Below are 21,548 nucleotides of genomic sequence, written 5' to 3'. Positions count from 1 at the left end.
GAGTCAATCAGAGGACTGCTACACAGGGAAGAGCTGATGCTTTGCGCTGCCACCAAGTGCAACTTCAGGGTATCATCCACTGGACAAGTGATAACTTGCTGATAGGTAGCTTTGGAAAATGCTGGGACCCACAATGATCGGCAGAATGGAAAACTTTTATCCCGACGGGGAACGATTATCCCTATTACAAAATGAAGCAGCAGGTTGGATGACCAATTGCTGCTCCAAATAGAGAGTGTATGGGGCGTCAGGTCAAGCATGCGCACTTCCGCTCCATTCTAACGGGTATAAAAGTTCTCTGATCTGCCTATTGGTGTGGGTCACAGCAGTCACACCTCACTGATCATTGAGTTATCAACTATCCTGTAGATACGTGATTACTTGATTTCACTGAATACCACCTATATGATTGCTAAATTCAATGTGATGATTATTTTAAAGTATTGTCAGGTTGCCATGTCAGCTGGATTATTGTTGGGGGTATTCAAATATAAAATGCATTGAAATCCATTATTCTTGCAATATTAATAACTAAAATCAATATAATACGAGTTTAGAAACATAGAAGACTCATTGCCTACCTTTGTCCTTTGCAACATCTTCCACTTCAACATCACGCATTTCGGCCATATAACCGAGCACTGTAAAGATTACAAATCCGGAAAGGAAGCTGGTCAAGCAGTTGACCACACTGGTGATAATAGCATCCCTGAAAGGTAATAAAAATACATATAAGGTCTGATTACTACAAGTAGTTATGATATCAATTATTTTACTAAACCACTAAAGGACTCATAAAGAAAATATACATCATGCGTGGCTGCCTGTTAATTCTCCATGACATACCGGATATTTTTGTCATAGAGATCTTGCATACATTTAATTATTATTCTTGTGCTTGTACTGACCAGACTAGAAATATATGACTACATGTAACTTGCACAGTCAACACTGAAATAAAAAACAATGCCAGAATTGCTGTTTTTAAGTCACTTTGCTTCCCCAAAGTCAGAATGAGAAAGGTTCCAAATGTCGTACCAAATGTCAATTCAAAGAAAAAATAAACCAGTTAGGGCAGAAAATAAAAAAAATATAAAATGGATAGGTCCTTATGTGCCCAAAACAGGCAGATTGTTAAGGAGTTATGTGGTTGAAACACAAAGAAACTATTTTTTAGACAAGTCCTTTGTTCTAAGCCTGTTTTTCACTACATAAAGGATCAGTGTACTTTAGAAAATAGATATTAATACTTAAAAACAGTGGACATCACTGATAACTAAAAACAGTGTGTTGCCAATTTGTATAACAGAGACAAGCGCGACAAAAAAAGAAAAACCTGATTTTGTATTTAAGCCTTTCTTTTTGTGTCACTTTAGAAAATAGATGTTATTATAATAACAGAAGTTTATCTAGAAGTACTGAAGCGACTACACATCATAATATCAGCCTGCAAGTTGAGATGTGGTTGCAACTTGATCTTCCAATGAGATCACAAAACCTTCAGTGCTAATGTGGTGCAGCGCCCCAGAGTCCTGGTCGTTGCAGTAATGTCGTTCTTTCACCAGGAGGAAGCTAAGGGTTCTGTTCACTAGGCCACTCCTCACATAGGGTAAAACTGGTGGGTTGGTTAGGAAGTCAGACAGAAGCTGACTGGAGGGAGAAGGAGATAGTCAGTCAGAGAGTCGGAAGGAGAAGGAGAGGGAGAGAAGCAGACTGGGCTCGGCCCAGGGAATTCCCGTCAGGCAGACAGAGGGAAAAGGAAGAACATCAGCGGCTCAGTAAGAAAGAAGGACACGGAGCTGTGCCTGCAACCCATGTGGCAGCATCCTAAGAAAGGACACGAAAGGAAGTGTGCTGTAGTGAGTGAGCACAGAAGTCATAGCAACAGGAGTGAAACATCAGTGGGAGACCAGCTAGAAGCAGGCTGCCTCCATCTGAAGCGCAGATCCGGTGGCCGGAACACCAAAGGAGTAATAGACTCTATGCTTTACTTCAGAGACCGGCAGGGCAGTCGATTCCAAGTTGGCTGTCCGACCGAAACACCTAAGCAAACACGGTGGCAATCGTGGAGGAGGGGCGTCACTAGAGTCCCTATAAAATAGCCTCAGACCACCATCGTCATACGGGTTTGTTCTATCCATCTGGGGGACAGAGAGAGAGAAGTGACAACAGTGAGGACCTTATGGTAGCTAATGCAAGTAGGGACCTACTACGTTACTGTGCGCAAGGGGTAGGCTACTGATTTCCACTTGGATAAGGGGACTCTGGAATTGCCATCAGACCGGTCGGACTCTGCCTACCCTGTCATCCGGCACTCTGGACTGTGGATGCTGAAGCCTTCAGTAAAGGTAAAGAGACTGCACCCATTGTGTCCTCGTTATTCACAGCACCTTGCACCATCCACCATCATCATCTACACTTCTGGGAAGCCCTGGGGATATACTTCACCTGTGGGAAGGTATACCATCTAGCTGCCATTCCATCACCCCAGCGGACCCCTAAGCAGCATCGGTCACTCTGACCGAATACCACAGGTGGCGTCAAAAACACTACCGTTATCTACGAACTCTGCCTTTTATTGGGCGCCCCTCATAGGGCCACGGTCCGGGTCGGGCCACAGTGACATCCTCGCTGAGGGAACTGAAGGACCCGATACCGAGTACCCCATTGCCCTTACGTGGGGGTGATCCAGTGGCACCCCAGGAGTCCAGTTGCCACAGTGGCATTGCCTTCCTCACAGGGTGTGATGCCATGCCTTGAAGCAAGAAGGGATTCCCTTAGCAGGTACGCTGGCATACGACACCTCTCCTGACTCCAGACCAGAAGGGGAAGCTCTAACCCGGTTTTCAGGGTAACTTCCCTATAAGTTCTGAAGGCGGAGTTAGTTCAGTGTGAGACACTGAAGGGAGGGGAAGCATGTGAGGAGAGCCTAGGAGTGGATCTGCGACTGAGCTCACCCCAGGATTGAGTGCAACAGAGCGGACACCGGAGTCAGTGGTTGTGTGGGAACTACAGGCCCCGCAGCCAAATCTGGAGGACAGGAGATTGCAGGTTTCCTGGCCAAAACTGACACCCGAAGGCACAGCTGTATATCAGAGCCCGGAGTCACGAGGGAGTGACACCTGGAAAAGGCTCAAACTGCCTGCCATGCGAGTAGCGTTTCACTAGTGGACAGACTGAGGGAGGGACTTGAGCAGAACTACAAACATCAGGAACCCAGAAAGAAGCACAGTAGGGAGACTTCCAACCCCACCTAGCTAGGGAAATTCTGAACTGCTTCCAGGCTGCCCGGATATCTAATGCCACCTGTTACCTGTGCTCTGGACTGCACCTACAATTAAAGGTAAATAAACTACAGTCCCTGTGTCCTCAAATTATTCTTGCACCCCAACGTCCACAACCCCTCATAGACTGTTCTGGTAGCCATGGGGCCCCACTCAACCTGTGGGGAGTCAAACCATCTCAGCTGCAACACCATCGGCCCCAGCAGTCCCCTTAAGCAGCGTCGGCCATCTCTAGCCATACACCGCAGATGGCGTCCCCTACAAACATTTCCCTCATCCCTTTTATTACGCACCAATGGACACGGACCGGGTCACTGCTGCCGTGGCCACCCCTTTAAGAGCCGTCCTACCCGATTCCGAGTACCCCACGGCCCTAGCGGATGTTGCATTTCCATTTCTTATAGACAACAAAGTGAAAGTGTTACAATAGACATCTCATTGTCTGAATCCTAAAACAGGGGTACAGGGTAGCAGTGTGTGGCAAATATTGCAAATTGACAACCTGTCAGAAAGTTGCATGACCAACTAGAAAGCCAGAAAATGTCTATGATGATCTCGAGCAATGAAGAGAGATCTTCTGGAGATGGCAGTTGGTTGGACCCGTAGAAGCACTGTGTGAAGTGCGAAACGGCCATCGTCTCCTCCTGCACACTCCTTTCACTGCTCTGCTCCCCCGTGCCGTGAAGATTTACATGTATATTGAATAAAGGAACCTTTGACTCCAGGACTGGTGAGTGCTATCGCGTGTTACTTCATGATTTACTAGCACTTGATCCCTTTGTCTTCTCACGCTTAGCACCTCCTGTTGTGTATCGGATGAATCATTGATTGAAAGTCTCCGCTGAGCGTTTCTCAGGACTCTGCAGCTGTGCAGCTCTCTTTTTTCTTTTTGTGCAATAAATTTAAAATACAATTTTTGTTTTTGCCCTCTAGCCATCACACAGTTCAAGAAACTTATGAAAAGTAATATTTAAGTAACTTATCATTTTTTTAAATTCATTATTGTCTTTGGTCATTGTTACGCCATACCTATTGCTGGGTGGTTACCACTCAACTGGAAGCACCTAGATGTAGCAATAGCTCAGCCAGAGACAGCACCATACATGACCTCACTGAGTACTGAACAGAGTGGAGCAGAGGCGTAGCTAGGGTTTTGGTCAAGGGGGGGGGCAAAGCTTCTGAGTGGGCCCCTAACCAGGTAACCTTGATTACAACTTGGTGATGCGCCCTAATAGTGGAGGAGAACCTCAGCAGATGACCGCGCTGTTGCTGAAGATAATCTCTATATAAAGACCAATATGGATATTATGGCAGTCAGTGGTAGATAACAGTCCTATGGAACATATAACAGATCACAGCACAGGTACAGATAATGACTTACCGCTGACATCCTTTCTGATGGAATCGTTCATTTTTCCCATCTTTTCCATCTGGCCCAGACCGACATGACAACTTCCAGCAACAACTCACCTGCAGAGAATACAACAAAGACACATTTCACTTCTCATATTCCAGCCCCATCACCATCTATTCCCAACCTGCACAAACCCCTCATCCTGCTGATACCCCAATACTGAGCCGCTGCTGCCATATGTGACCCTATTACTGCCCCTGATACCCCAATACTGAGCCGCTGCTGCCGTATGTGTCCCTATTACTGCCCCTGATACCCCAATACTGAGCTGCTGCTGCCGTATGTGATCCTATTACTGCCCCTGATACCCCAATACTGAGCCGCTGCTGCTGTATGTGTCCCTATTACTGCCAGATACCCCAATACTGAGCCGCTGCTGCCATATGTGACCCTATTACTGCCCCTGATACCCCAATACTGAGCCGCTGCTGCCGTATGTGTCCCTATTACTACACCTGATACCCCAATACTGAGCCGCTGCTGCCATATGTGACCCTATTACTGCCCCTGATACCCCAATACTGAGCCGCTGCTGCCGTATGTGTCCCTATTACTACACCTGATACCCCAATACTGAGCCGCTGCTGCTGTATGTGTCCCTATTACTGCCCCTGATACCCCAATACTGAGCTGCTGCTGCCGTATGTGATCCTATTACTGCACCTGATACCCCAATACTGAGCCGCTGCTGCCGTATGTGTCCCTATTACTGCACCTGATACCCCAATACTGAGCCACTGCTTCCGTATGTGATCCTATTACTGCACCTGATACCCCAATACTGAGCCGCTGCTGCTGTATGTGTCCCTATTACTGCCCCTGATACCCCAATACTGAGCCACTGCTGTCGTATGTGACCCTATTACTGCACCTGGTATCCCAATACTGAGCCGCTGCTGCCATATGTGTCCCTATTTTTGCACCTGATACCCCAATACTGAGCCACTGCTGCTGTATGTGACCCTATTACTGCCCCTGATACCCCAATACTGAGCTCCTGCTGCTGCTGCCGTATGTGTCCCTATTACTGCACCGGCTGTGTGGTTCTCTGTGCCCTCTAAATTCTAAAGCAACCCTCTATAATATAGTAATGCCGGTTGCCAGTGCCCTAGAAAACAGTGCCCATATTTTGCCCCTAGAAAGTAATAATGCCCTGTGTGCTCCTTTTGATAGCCACAGTTACCCGAGTTCCCCTATGACAATAAGTGCCCACTTTACATTTAATAAAGTCCCGAGTCTCCCCCTGTACAGCTCCCCTTTACACAGCATGATGCTCTCTTATATACAGTATACTGACCCCTTAGTAGCCCCCAAACTGTTTGATGGCTCCAACAATGTATAATGACCCCCACACTGTAATCTCCATACTGTATGATGGCCCCCTAGATAGCCTCCATATACAGTAGCATAATGCACCAAATAGATCACAATATAGTATAATGCACTCCCCATAGGCAGACTCTATAGCATACGGCAGCCCGATAGGCAGAAACTATAATAAGGCAGCACCCCCATATAGGCAGACCCTGTAATAAGACAGCACCCCCATATAGGCAGACCCTGTAATAAGACAGCACCCCCATAGTCAGACCCTGTAATAAGGCAGCACCCCTATAGGCAGACCCTGTAATAAGGCAGCAACCCATAGTCAGACCCTGTAATGAGGCAACACCCCCATAGTCAGATCCTGTAATGAGGCAGCACCCCCATAGTCAGACCCTGTAATAAGGCAGCACCCCTATTGGCAGACCCGGTAATAAGGCAGCACCCCCATAGTCAGACCCAATAATAAGGCAGCCCCCATAGTCTGACCCTGTAATAAGGCAGCCCCCATAGTCAGACCCTATAATAAGGCAGCACGCATAGTCAGACCCTGTAATAAGGCAGCACCTCCATAGTCAGACCCTGTAATAAGGCCGCACCCCTATAGGCAGACCCTGTAATGAGGCAGCACCCCCACAGGCAGACCCTGTAATGAGGCAACACCCCCATAGTCAGACCCTGTAATGAGGCAGCACCCCCATAGTCAGACCCTGTAATAAGGCAGCACCCCCATAGTCAGACCCGGTAATAAGGCAGCACCCCCATAGTCAGACCCAATAATAAGGCAGCCCCCATAGTCTGACCCTGTAATAAGGCAGCCCCCATAGTCAGACCCTATAATAAGGCAGCACGCATAGTCAGACCCTGTAATAAGGCAGCACCTCCATAGTCAGACCCTGTAATAAGGCCGCACCCCTATAGGCAGACCCTGTAATGAGGCAGCACCCCCACAGGCAGACCCTGTAATGAGGCAGCACCCCCATAGTCAGACCCTTTAATAAGGCAGCACCCCTATTGGCAGACCCGGTAATAAGGCAGCACCCCCATAGTCAGACCCAATAATAAGGCAGCCCCCATAGTCTGACCCTGTAATAAGGCAGCCCCCATAGTCAGACCCTATAATAAGGCAGCACGCATAGTCAGACCCTGTAATAAGGCAGCACCTCCATAGTCAGACCCTGTAATAAGGCCGCACCCCTATAGGCAGACCCTGTAATGAGGCAGCACCCCCACAGGCAGACCCCGTAATGAGGCAACACCCCCATAGTCAGACCCTGTAATGAGGCAGCACCCCCATAGTCAGACCCTGTAATAAGGCAGCACCCCCATAGTCAGACCCGGTAATAAGGCAGCACCCCCATAGTCAGACCCAATAATAAGGCAGCCCCCATAGTCTGACCCTGTAATAAGGCAGCCCCCATAGTCAGACCCTATAATAAGGCAGCCCCCATAGTCAGACCCTGTAATAAGGCAGCCCCCATAGTCAGACCCTGTAATAAGGCAGCCCCCATAGTCAGACCCTGTAATAAGGCAGCACGCATAGTCAGACCCTGTAATAAGGCAGCAACCCCATAGTCAGACCCTGTAATAAGGCAGCCCCCACAGTCAGACCCTGTAATATGGCAGCCCCCCATGGTCAGACCCTGTAATAAGGCAGCACCCCTATAGGCAGACCCTGTAATAAGGCAGCACCTCCATAGTCAGACCCTGTAATGAGGCAGCACCCCTATAGGCAGACCCTGTAATAAGGCAGCCCCCCCATAGTCAGACCCTGTAATAAGGCAGCCCCCATAGTCAGACCCTGTAATAAGGCAGCCCCCCACAGTCAGACCCTGTAATAAGGCAGCACCCCCATAGCCATACCCTGTAATAAGGCAGCCCCCATAGTCAGACCCTGTAATAAGGCAGCCCACCATAGGCACACCCTGTAATAAGGCAGCCCCCATTAAAAAATAAATAAATAAATACTCACCTTTCTTCCTGGTTCCTGCGCTGCTCCCGCTGATCTCCTGACAGCAGGCGCCGGGCAGTGATGTCATCGTACCCACTGTCAGTGTCGGCGACGTCAGACGCCGTCACTGACAGGGGGATGATGGGAGAAAGAGCGCAGCGCTACTTCGCCCATCAATGCGATAAGCTGTATCGGCTAAATGCCATTACAGCTGATCTTCCGATAATGGCGGGGGGCCAACTGCAGGCTACAGTTGCAGTAGCGTAGCTCTGGGTGGGCCCCCTCAGAGCACCGGGCCCGGGGCGCTCGCCCCCTCTGCCCCCCCGGTAGCTACGCTACTGGAGTGGAGCATATAAATCACCTATCCCCTGATGAATCACTAAATTCAAACTGCATCTGGAAGTTCCATCAGCATAACCAACAGGTCCCCCATCTATTACTGGTCTTTAATTCTTTAATACCATCGACCAGACAAGGCAAGTCTTTATTGTTCAACCACCACAACCCCTTTGTATACCAGACCAATGCCCAAACCCCATAACCTCCCTATCCAACATCACTGAAGGGGGGCTTAATTGTCTCCTCTCCAAATCGCACCTCACCACCTGTGCGCTCGACCCCATCCCATCCCACCTCCTCCCCAACCACACCACCACACTCATCCCATCCCTAACCCACCTCTTCAACCTATCACTAACTTCTGGCACCTTCCCCTCTGCGTTCAAACATGCCACAATCACGCCTATCCTTGAAAAGCCAACCCTCGATCCAACTGCTATGTCCAGCTATCACCCAATATCGCTGCTCCCACTCGCTTCCAAACTCCTGGAGCAGCACGTCCATGCTGAACTCTCCTCCCACCTCTCATCTAACTTGTTGTTCGACAATCTACAATCTGGTTTCCGCCCCCATCACTCAACTGAGACTGCCCTGACCAAAATCACTAACGACCTACTTACCGCCAAAGCTACTGGACAATACTCTGTACTACTCCTTCTAGACCTGTCCTCTGCTTTCGACACAGTCGACCACTGCCTCCTACTACAGATCCTCTCCTCCTTTGGCATCAAAGACCTCGCCCTATCCTGGATCGCCTCGTACCTTTCCAACCGCACATTCAGCGTCTCCCACTCCCACACTACCTCCTCATCCCACTCCCTCTCTGTTGGAGTCCCTCAAGGCTCTGTTCTAGGACCCCTACTCTTCTCAATCTGTACACTTGGCTTGGGACAACTCATAAAGTCCCATGGGCTCCAGTACCACCTCTATGCACTCAGATCTACCTCTCTGGCCCAGACGTCACCGCTCTGCTGTCCAGAATCCCAGAATGCCTATCAGCCATATCCTCCTTCTTCTCCTCTCGCTTCCTCAAACTCAATGTGGACAAATCTGAACTCATCATCTTTCCTCCATCCCACAGATCTTCCTTACCTGACCTATCTATCGCAATCAATGACATCATGCTTTCCCCCGTACCGGAAGTCCGCTGCCTCGGAGTAACCTTCGACTCTGCCCTGTCCTTCAAACCGCACATCCAAGCTCTTTCCACCTCCTGTCGCCTCCAGCTTAAAAATGTCTCCAGAATCCGTCCTTTCCTCAACCTTCAATCTACTAAAATGCTTGTGCACGCCCTCATTATCTCCCGCCTTGACTACTGCAACATCCTTTTCTGCGGCCTCCCTGCTAACACCCTTGCACCTCTCCAGTCCATTCTTAACTCTGCTGCCCGACTGATTCATCTCTCTCCTCGCTACTCCTCTGCTTCTCCCCTCTCTGCAAATCTCTTCACTGGCTCCCATTCCCTCAGCGTATCCAGTTCAAATTACTAATACTGACATACAAAGCCATCCACAACCTGTCTCCTCCATATATCTCTGAACTAATCTCCCGATATCTTCCCTCACATGATCTCCGGTCCTCCCAAGGCCTCCTTCTCTCCTCCACACTTATTCGCTCCTCATCCAACCGCCTCCAAGACTTCTCCCGAATATCCCCCATCCTCTGGAATTCTTTGCGCCAACACGTCCGACTATCAACCACATTCAGATCCTTCAGATGGAACCTGAAAACTCATCTCTTCAGGGAAGCCTACAGCCTACACTGACCCCGCTGCCTCCTCATCACTACCGAAGCTACCGCCTCACCAACGCCGGAGCTCCTGCAACCCCCAACCTACTGTCTCCTTCCCCATAGTCCTCACCCCTCTGTATCAGTCTGTCATTGTTAGTTTGTTTACTGTAAGTGATATCTGTAACTTGTATGTAACCCCTTCTCATGTACAGCACCATGGAATCAATGGTGCTATAGAAATAAATAATAATAATAATAATAATACCATAGGTATTCTCATATAGGCCAAAGGGTTCTTTTGGGTTCACTAGGCTCAAGGGCCCATGTGCGACTGCAACCTCTCCAGCTATTAGGGTATGTGCAGACGTTCAATAATTGGCAGCGCTTTGGAGCAGCACATGTCTGCTCCGTCCAAAGCGCTGCCATCATTTGAACGCAGGTGATTCATTATAGTGTGAGGGTCAGGTGTCCACATACTTTTGGCCATATAGAATGTCTTTATACAGTAAATTAGAACTTTACAGAACACTACAGCTTTATAAAACTAATTAATTGCAGACTAATTGTTATTATCAGATACTGTTGTGCTATCCTACCTGTAGCAGTTGTTGTTGAATGGATTATAACTTGCTAGAGCTAGAAGAACACCAAATCCAGGTCCCAACGAGAAAAAGATCTGAGCTGCGGCATCTATCCACACCTTGAGAACGAAACAACACAGTACTTACAGAATGCATACAGCAAAGCATGTATTATGACTAAAAGACAGTTATGTGTGCGCTGCACCTTATCACTAACATGATTGTTAGATATTTAAGGTATATATTGGTTACTGATTTTATTTATGCTATTGAATTATGCTGTTTAATGACTATGTACAGCAGATTATTTTTTTACTGCTCCTAAATGCAAGGTTAAGCAACTTTCTAGGTAGCCTTCATTTAAAAAAATTTGACCATTTTGTCGCTGAAGAGAGAATCTGTAGGGGAACTTTCACATTGCGTTCTGTGTCCCCGTCGGGACATACGTCCGAAATCCTCCGAAAAACGGGATCCAAGCGTATGTCTCAAATGGGCCATAGACTTTGATGATGCAAACAGAGCAAACATGCGCTCTGATGTGCCTCATTTTCGGCAGTATACGCCTACTGGAGGTGGATACTCACACGTAGTAAACTTCCTCTAGGTGTCTTCCTTAAGTAAGTGGACACAGCCCGAAATTATGCATGCCAGAGCTCACTTTTGCTCTGTCTGCATCATCACAGTCTACGGCCCCATCGGCACATATGTCCATACCCCTTTTTATAGGGTATTTAGGACATATGTCCCGACGGGGACACAGAACGCAATGTGAAAGCACCCTCAGTCCTTTTTTTTTTTTTACCTCAGTGCTTTTAAAAATTATATTACAAATCCGTCAAATCTCCTGCTCAGTCCTGATGTCTCTCTCTGTTCTCTGTTTTTATTCTCTCAGTGTTGGAGGTACAATAATACTGACTTGAACCCAGCAGCTCTTCCCTTTGAGCTACTCAGCTCACTGGACAGTTCTTTGATAACCCAAATACTAGTACCTGTGTTGTTCCTGATTGTCTCCACCCTGAGTTCCTGATTGGCTCCACCCTGTGATCTCCTCATTGAACACCCAACTTAAACATGGCATTACACTTCCTTCCTTGGGAGATTATTGAGCTCCCTGCCTTTAGTCAAGCTCTATTTCCATCTACTGCCTATCCTCAAGAATATACTGCTACAACCGTGTACCGACCTCTGACTATTTGTGACTATGCAACCTGCTGATGCTTTAACTCTACTTCTGCTCCTGTTTACTGATTTCAGAATAGGTTATTCCTTACTAGGCAGCCTGCTGATCCTACAACGATACTGCTGTTCCCACATACCGACCTCTGGCTATTCCTCAATATGCTACCTGCCAGTGCTGCCCAGAGTGGTTGCAATATCACTACTCCAACCCTGGTCAGTCCATAACAGAACAATTTTGCTGACAAAATGGAGCCTGTTGCAGCCACCCTGAGGCAACAAGTTGCTGAACGTCTAAATTTTTGTGCCACATATCAAGAAACATTTTCTAAGTTTCGAACACAGGTGTTGGGTCAGCAAAGGAAATTATTGAGCTAGAGAAGCAACTTCTAAATTTACACAACTCAGGCCCGGAATCAAACGCACGCATGCTACTGCCCACAAAGTTCAGTGGGAATCGTCATCATTACCGTGGATTTCTTAATCAATGTCGTATCTATTTCCAGATGCAACCTTTTCCGTTTACCAGTGACAGGAAAAAGGTTATTTTTATCATTAAGCTTCTCACTGATGAGGCTCTTGCATGTGTCTCACCTATATGTGGAAAATAATTCTGACCTCCTTAACGATTTAGTTTCCTTCATCACAGCTCTGTAGCTGAATATACCTCAGAATTATGTGCTGCATGTGTACCAACTTAAGTCCAGCTCAATTTTTGTGTTTTTTTCTTTGTATTATTGCATTCTGTGCAAGCCGGGGTTTGGCCACCCTTTTCTGAGCTGGAGATCTACTATATAATTGTCTAAGGGTCACTTCCGTCTGTCTGTCTGTCTTTCTGTCTGTCTGTCACGGATATTCATTGGTCGTGGCCTCTGTCTGTCATGGAAATCCAAGTCGCTGATTGGTCGTGGCAAAACAGCCACGACCAATCAGCGAAGGGAACACAGTCCGGAAGAAAATGGCCGCTCTTTCCTCCCCACAGTCAGTGCCCGGCGCCCACATACTCCCCTCCGGTCAGCGCTCACACAGGGTTAATGGCAGCGTTAACCGCGGTGTAACGCACTCGGTTAACGCTGCTATTAACCCTGTGTGACCAACTTTTTACTATTCATGCTGCCTATGCAGCATGAATAGTAAAAAGTAGGGTTGAGCGACCTTGACTTTTTTAGAGTCGAGTCGGGTTTCGCAAAACCCGACTATCTCAAAAGTCGGGTCGAGTGAAATCGGCCGATTATGTCGTAAAGTCGGGATCGACCGAAACACGAAACCCAATGCAAGTCAATGGGGCAGCATAGTCGGCAGTGAGTGGGGGCCAGGAAAACACCTAGAGTGCCCATTTTAATGGCAAAAACATCCATTCTTTTTAATGAAGCTTGTCAATCTTAATTTCCCTTACAATAATAGTTAGGCATTGGAAATTGGTGGTCATTTGGCTAAAGTTGTTGGGGGTAGGGCTGGTTCAAGTATTTTGTGGGCCCAGGAAATCTGGACCACGTCACGGCAGTGGAGCAGGGCGAGGTAAGTATTTAAACTTTGCAAGTGCTGTGATCCTGAGCAAGCAGGGGGGGCCCACTCGTTGGCATTGGCACTGGCACAGGGCCCCTCAAAGTACGGCGGTGTGTTTGCACGGCGGGGGCGCCTCCCACCGGCAGTGACACTTTTGCGTACTATGAGGGGCCCTGTGCCAGTGACGTCGCCAACGAGTATGCCCCCCCACCTGATGATGGAACTTGCACTTTCATCTTCACCTTCCTCTTTGTCCCCTTGTAAGGTGGTATACTATGTTGGAAGGGGAACCTGAATTTCAGCAGGGTCAGATTCTGTCTGTGTAGCGTGCAAGGGGAATGTAGTGGTCTGGGGAAATGTACCAGCAGACTCATCTATCACTGGCTGGGCAATGGGCAGGGTGAGGAGGAAACACAGATATAGGCCCAAAGAATAAAGTGGGCTAAATGCAGTTCAAAATTGGTAACAGGACTAACCAGGGGGCATTGCTTTGTTCAGTGGAGGACAACTGTAATGAGAGGCTGACACAGAGAGTAGGCCCAAATCAGTAAGTAGTCTAAATGCAGTTCAAAATTGGCAACAGTAGTAAACAGGCGGCACAGCTTTGTTCAGTGGAGGAGAACAGCAAGGAGTGGCAGACACCGATAGTAGGCCCCAACCCAACTAGTAGGCCAAATGCAGTCTAACAATAACAAAAACTTAACGAGAGCCTGAAAATGGAAGTTCAGGACAGGAAACCAGGAGAACAGCAAGGAGCGGCAGACACTGTTAGTAGGCCCCAACCCAACTAGTAGGCCAAATGCAGTTGTTCCATTTAACAACTATTTAACAAGAGCCTGAAGATAGAAGCTCAGGAAAGGCAACCAGGAGAACACCTTGGAGCGGCAGACACTGTTAGTAGGCCCCAACCAAACTAGTAGGCCCACTGCAGTTTTAAAATTCCGATAGGCTGAAAACCAGATAATTGCAGGTCATTTTTTGTAAAGAGGACAGCTGTATTGAGTGGCGCAGCCAGACACTACAAGTAGGCCTTACACCACAAAGTTGGCTCAACGCAGGTTTAAAAAAGGTTACATGGGTACACGGTCTGCATTGGTGTGCTCAGTGGAGGACAATTGGAAGGAGGGACCGCAGAAAGACTTAATAGGCCTAAAATAACAAAATAGGCTCTATGCAGCTTCGATTCTGTGGCAACCTGGAGAACACCTTGGAGCGGCAGACACAGTCTCTACGACCCAGACCCAACTTGTAGGCCTAATGCAGTGTTGTTTCAACAACTACTTAACGAGAGCATGAAGATTGAAGCTATGGAGAGGCAACCTAGAGAACACCTTGGAGCAGCAGACACCGTTAGTAGGCCCTACCAAAGTAGTAGCCCCAATGCAGTTTTCAAATTCCTATAGGCTGAAAACCAGACAATTGACGCTCAGCTTTTTTCAGAGGAGAACAGCTGTATTGAGTGGCGCAGACAGACACAGGTAGTAGGCCTTAAACCAAAAATTTGGCTCAATGCAGTTTAAAAAGGTTACAGGGTTACACAGGCAGCATTGGTGTGGTCAGCGGAGGACAATTTGAATTAGGGACTGCAGACAGACTTAGTAGGCTGTCCCCTGTGGACCATGCATCCACTACATTAACCCAGTGCGCCGTAATGGACACGTAACCTTCCGTGGACATGCCTACTGGTCCATGCGTCTGTTGTCAGGTGCACCTTTCTACTCTTAGATTGCCTGAGTGCATGGACAATGCGGACTTTTTCATGCTGGTGGAGGGCTGGGATGGCTTTTCTCGCAAAAGAAGTGTCGACTGGGTAGCTCGAACCGTGGTACAGCGTAGTTCATCTGGGCTTTATAAATATAAAATAAAGAAAAAAAAGTAGGCTCTATGCACTTTCAGCTAGGTTCCAGGGGTACACGGCCAGCATTGGTCTGGTCAGTGGAGGACAATTTCAATTATGGACCGCAGACAGACTTAGTATGCCTACAATTAAAAAAAGGATGCTCTATGCAATTTAAAATAGGTTCCAGGGGTACACGGCCAGCATTGGTCTGGTCAGTGGAGGACTATTGGAAGGAGGGACCGCAGACAGGCTTAGTAGGCCTAACATAAGAAAAGTAGGCTGTAGGCACTTTAAAATAGGTTCCAGGGGTACACGGCCAGCATTGGTCTGGTCAGTGGAGGTCTATTGGAAGGAGGGACCGCAGACAGGCTTTGTAGGCCTAACATAAGAAAAGTAGGCTGTAGGCACTTTAAAATAGGTTCCAGGGGTACACGGGCAGCAGTGGTGTGGTCAGTGAAGGACAATTTCAATTATGGACCGCAGACAGACTTAGTACGCCTACAATTAAAAAAAAGGATGCTCTATGCAATTTAAAATAGGTTCCAGGGGTACACGGCCAGCATTGGTCTGGTCAGTGGAGGACTATTGGAAGGAGGGACCGCAGACAGGCTTAGTACGCCTAACATAAGAAAAGTAGGCTGTAGGCACTTTAAAATAGGTTCCAGGGGTACACGGCGACCATTGGTCTGGTCAGTGGAGGACTATTGGAAGGAGGGACCGCAGACAGGCTTAGTAGGCCTAACATAAGAAAAGTAGGCTGTAAGCACTTTAAAATAGGTTCCAGGGGTACACGGCTAGCATTGGTCTGGTCAGTGGAGGACTATTGGAAGGGGGGACCGCAGACAGGCTTAGTAGGCCTAACATAAGAAAAGTAGGCTGTAGGCACTTTAAAATAGGTTCCAGGGGTACAAGGGCAGCAGTGGTGTGGTCAGTGAAGGACAATTTCTATTATGGACCGCAGACAAACTTAGTAGGCCTAACATAACAAAAGTAGGCTCTATGCACTTGGAATTATCTTGCAGGGGTACACAGGCAGCATTGGTGTTGTCAGCGGAGGCCGATTATAAGGAGTGTCTGACAGTTAGTACTCCCAAAAAATAAATAGATGTTAATGTCTCTCAATACAACAAAACCAAAAACAAAAGGGTGGCATACATAATTTGGCGCTAAATATTTACTGGTGTAAATATAGGACACTGCCCCAGACTATTTTAAGTAGCATCATACATGTCAACACATTGGTATTGTCAGTGCCAGGCATTGAAGGATGTCAGCGCATAGACTAAACATTGGTGGAGCTGTGAGAGATAATTTTGCAAATCGTAGAGCACTGTTTGAGCTGGTGGGGGGGACTGTCTTGTGGCCGGCGGTACAGCCCCAGGGCCCCTCATGTTACAACGGTGTGTCTGACGTTGGTTGCGCGCCACCACCGCCAGAGACACTTTATTGTACTATGAGGGACCCAGTGGCAGTGCCGTCGGCCAAAAGCGGGCACACCCACCTCTTCAAACAAACGGCACTCTCACGGGTGCTTGCGCCAAGTGGCGAGACCACGGCCCCGTGGGGGAAGTTTGCCCATTTAGGGGGGTGTAAACATGTCGTATGCTGGACAAACAGCTGCTGCAAATTACGAGATTGGAAAACTCAGTCAGACCAGTCCACAAGCAAGACCTTTTCATAGGAAAGCTAGGTGTCAGCCGGGAAAGGTGGGGCAAAATAATTCGAAATCCAGGAGTGGTTCATTTTAATGCAGGTTAGATCATCAACATTTTGGGTAGCCAGACGAGTCCTTTTTTCGGTTAATATTGAACCAGCAGCACTGAATACTCTTTCTGATAGCACACTAGCTGCTGGGCAAGCAAGCTCCTGCAATGCATATTCTGCCAATTCTGGCCAGGTGTCTAATTTGGATGCCCAGTAATCAAATGGGAATGATGGTTGAGGGAGAACATCGATAAGGGATGAAAAATAGTTAGTAACCATACTGGACAAATGTTGTCTCCTGTCATTTTGAATTGATGCTGCAGTACCTGTCCTGTCTGCGGTCATAGCAAAATCACTCCACACCCTGGTCAGAAAACCCCTCTGTCCAACGCCACTTCTGATTTGTGCACCTCTAACACCTCTGGTCTGCTGCCCCCTGCAGCTCGTGTGAGAACCACCACCGGCGCTGTGTGCTGGGAATGCCTGAATCAAACGGTCAACAAGAGTTGATTGTTTGGTTGCTAATATTTGTGCCAGGTTCTCATGTGGCATAATATTTTGCAATTTGCCTTTATAGCAAGGATCAAGGAGGCAGGCCAAGCAGTAATCATCATCGGTCATCATTTTAATAATGCGTGGGTCCCTTTTGAGGATACGTAAGGCATAATCCGCCATGTGGGCCAAAGTTTCAGTTGTCAAATCTGCGGTTGTGCTGGGTTGAGGGGCAGTTACAGGCAAATCTACGTCACTTGTGTCCCTCAAAAAACCTGAAACCGGCCTTTGCACGCCACAAATTTCCATTGGCCCCGGAGAAGCTTCCTCATTAAAAAAATACTCATCCCCATCATCCTCCTCTTCCTCCTCCTCCTCTCCTGTTCGCCCGCTACCTCGTCCTGTACACTGCCCTGACCAGACAATGGCTGACTGTCATCAAGGCTTTCCTCTTCCTCTGCTGCAGACGCCTGCTCCTTTATGTGCGTCAAACTTTGCATCAGCAGACGCATTAGGGGGATGCTCATGCTTATTATGGCGTTGTCTGCACTAACCAGCCGTGTGCATTCCTCAAAACACTGAAGGACACACCTGACAACTCCATGTCTGCCATCCAACTACCTGCCCGTGTATGTGTATCCTCCCACAAATACATAACAGCAGGCCTCTGTTCGCACAGTCTCTGAAGCATGTGAAGTGTTGAGTTCCACCTTGTTGCAACGTCGATGATTAAGCGATGCTAGGGAAGGTTCAAAGACCGCTGATAGTTCTGCATACGGCTGGAGTGCGGCGGATATGCGAGCAAAGTCTGCGCACTTTGAGGAGCAGGTCGGATAACCCCGGATAACTTTTCAGGAAGCACTGCACCACCAGGTTTAAGGTGTGAGCCAGGCAAGGAATGTGTTTCAGTTGGGAAAGGGCGATGGCAGCCATGAAATTCCTTCCGTTATCACTCACTACCTTGCCTGCCTCAAGATCTACAGTGCCCAGCCACGACTGCATTTCTTTCTGCAAGAACTCGGACAGAACTTCCGCAGTGTGTCTGTTGTCGCCCAAACACTTCATTGCCAATACAGCCTGCTGACGCTTGCCAGTAGCTGCCCCATAATGGGACACCTGGTGTGGCAGCTGCGGATGGAGTGGTAGTGCGACTGCGGTCTGTGGACGAGCTCTCGCTTCTGCAGGAGGACGAGGAGGGAGGGCGAACGCCTACAGCCAACTGTTTCCTAGACTGTGGGCTAGGCAGAACTGTCCCAATATTGCTGTCCCCTGTGGACCCTGCATCCACCACATTCACCCAGTGTGCCGTGATGAACACGTAACGTCCCTGGCCATGCCTACTGGTCCATGCATCTGTTGTCAGGTGCACCTTTGTACTCACAGATTGCTTGAGTGCATGGACGATGCGCTCTTTAACATGCTGGTGGAGGGCTGGGATGGCTTTTCTTGAAAAGAAGTGTCGACTGGGTAGCTCGTAGCGTGGTACAGCGTAGTCCATCAGGGCTTTGAAAGCTTCGCTTTCAACTAACCGGTAGGGCATCATCTCTAACGAGATTAGTCTAGCAATGTGGGCGTTCAAACCCTGTGTACGCGGATGCGAGGATGAGTACTTCCTTTTTCTAACGAGAGTCTCATGTAGGGTGAGCTGGACTGGAGAGCTGGAGATCGTGGAACTAGCGGGGGTGCCGGTGGACATGGCAGACTGAGAGACGGTTGGAGACGGTATTCTTGCTGGTGCCCTACATGCAGTGTTTCCTACTATGAAACTGGTGATTCCCTGACCCTGACTGCTTTGGCCTGGCAACGAAACCTGCACAGATACTGCAGGTGGTGCGGGAAATGGTGGCCTTACAGTGACGGAAGGGATGTAGCGTTGCTGACTAGCTTCATTGGCCGAGGGTGCTACAACCTTAAGGGACGTTTGGTAGTTAGTCCAGGCTTGCAAATGCATGGTGGTTAAATGTCTATGCATGCAACTTGTATTTAGACTTTTCAGATTCTGACCTCTGCTTAAGGTAGTTGAACATTTTTGACAGATGACTTTGCGCTGATCATTTGGATGTTGTTTAAAAATGCCAGACTGCACTCTTTTCTACCATCGGATACCTTTTCAGGCATTGCAGACTGAGCTTCTTTAACCGGATGGCCACGCTGTCCTCCAACTGGTTTTGGCTTTGCCACGCGTTTTGGGCCAGATACGGGCCCGGCAGATGGAACCTGTTGCGATGTTGATGCCTGCTGCGGCCCCTCCTCCTCCGCTTCAGAACTACTGCCGCCTGCCACCTGTTCCCCCAATGGATGCCAATCGGGGTCAACAACTGGGTCATCTATGACCTCCTCTTCTATCTCGTGTGCAACTTCGTCTGTGTCACTGTGTAAGCCGGTGGTATAGCGTTCGTGACGGGTCTCATCAGGGTCTGATTCTGGATCAGTACACTGCGAGGGCAATGTTGTGGTCTGAGTCAAAGGAACAGCATAGTAATCTGGCTGTGGCTGTGCATCTGTGCACTCCATGTCCGATTCAACTTGTAATGGGCATGGCCTGTTAACTGTTTCACTTTCTAACCCAGGAACGGTATGTGTAAAGAGCTCCATGGAGTAACCCGTTGTGTTGTTTTTGCTGAAGAGGACAAGGGAGCGACTTGTCCCTGACCGTGAACATCCACTAACGACGCGCTGCTTTTACATTTACCAGTTTCAGAAGAGGAGGTAAAAGAGCTAGAGGCTGAGTCAGCAAGGAAAGCCAAAACTTGCTCTTGCTGCTCCGGCTTTAAAAGGGGTTTTCCTACTCCAAGAAAAGGGAGCGTTCGAGGCCTTGTGTAGCCAGACGACGAACCTGTCTCCACAACTCGAGACTTAGGTGCTATATTGCTTTTCCCACGACCACCTGATGCTCCACCACCACTACCATCATTACCAGCTGGCAATGACCTCCCACGGCCACGACCTCTTCCACCAGACTTCCTCATTGTTTGCAAAACGTAACCAAAGTAATGGTATTTGTTACTGTAAAACAACTTACAAGGTGAACTCAAACTTCTGTAGGATTTAGATATCCCTTTATGGGTGGGTGAGACTGCAAGGAAAATCAGGCACAATGTTACACACTAGGTTTTCTGTGGCACAAAATGAGAGAGATGCCACACACGCAGGACTGTCACTCATGCACAAATGCCAATATTAATCTCCCACTATTTTTTTTTTCTTCAGGGAGAATTAAAAAAAAAAAAAAAAAAACAGTATTAGACACTAGGCTTTCTGTGCCCCACAATTTGAGAGAGATGGCACACACGACTGGCACTGAAGCACAAATGCCAATATTAATCTCCCACTATTTATTTTTTTCAGGGAGAATTAAAAAAAAAAAAAAAAAAAAACAGTATTAGACACTAGGCTTTCTGTGCCCCACAATTTGAGAGAGATGGCACACACGACTGGCACTCAAGCACAAATGACAATATTAATCTCCCACTATTTATTTTTTTTCAGGGAGAATTTAAAAACAAACTAAAAAAACAGTATTAGACACTAGGCTTTCTGTGCCCCACAATTTCACAGAGATGGCACACACGACTGGCACTGAAGCACAAATGCCAATATTAATCTCCCACTATTTATTTTTTTTCAGGGAGAATTTAAAAACAAAAAAAAAACAGTATTAGACACTAGGCTTTCTGTGCCCCACAATTTGAGAGAGATGGCACACACGACTGGCATTCAAGCACAAATGCCAATATTAATCTCCCACTATTTATTTTTTTTCAGGGGGAATTTAAAAAAAAAAAAAAACAGTATTAGACACTAGGCTTTCTGCGCCCCACAATTTGAGAGAGATGGCACACACGACTGGCACTGAAGCACAAATGCCAATATTAATCTCCCACTATTTTTTTTTTCTTCAGGGAGAATTAAAAAAAAAAAAAAAAAAACAGTATTAGACACTAGGCTTTCTGTGCCCCACAATTTGAGAGAGATGGCACACACGACTGGCACTTAAGCACAAATGCCAATATTAATCTCCCACTATTTATTTTTTTCAGGGAGAATTTAAAAAAAAAAAAAAAAAAAAACAGTATTAGACACTAGGCTTTCTGTGCCCCACAATTTGAGAGAGATGGCACACACGACTGGCACTCAAGCACAAATGACAATATTAATCTCCCACTATTTTTTTTTCAGGGAGAATTTAAAAACAACAAAAAAAAAC

The 21,548-nt window shown here is 47.6% G+C and overlaps 1 protein-coding gene across 2 annotated transcripts in view; it reads right to left on the bottom strand.

The window, feature by feature from the left end:
- Positions 1–21,548, bottom strand: part of LOC138671222 (sodium-dependent serotonin transporter-like) — a 316,922-nt gene that overhangs the window by 90,283 nt on the left and 205,091 nt on the right. For both annotated transcript variants that reach the window (XM_069759212.1, XM_069759204.1), the window contains 2 exons: positions 10,639–10,742; positions 582–709 (listed from right to left, as the gene is read on the bottom strand). In XM_069759212.1, coding sequence (XP_069615313.1) covers positions 582–709; positions 10,639–10,742 — 232 coding nt within the window. The remainder of the gene's footprint in view (positions 1–581; positions 710–10,638; positions 10,743–21,548) is intronic.

The sequence above is a fragment of the Ranitomeya imitator genome, chromosome 1 (genome assembly GCF_032444005.1).
Source record: "Ranitomeya imitator isolate aRanImi1 chromosome 1, aRanImi1.pri, whole genome shotgun sequence".
Lineage (NCBI taxonomy): Eukaryota > Metazoa > Chordata > Amphibia > Anura > Dendrobatidae > Ranitomeya > Ranitomeya imitator.
The sequence above is the reverse complement of the archived record's forward strand: the minus strand, read 5'-3'. Positions and strand labels throughout refer to the sequence as shown.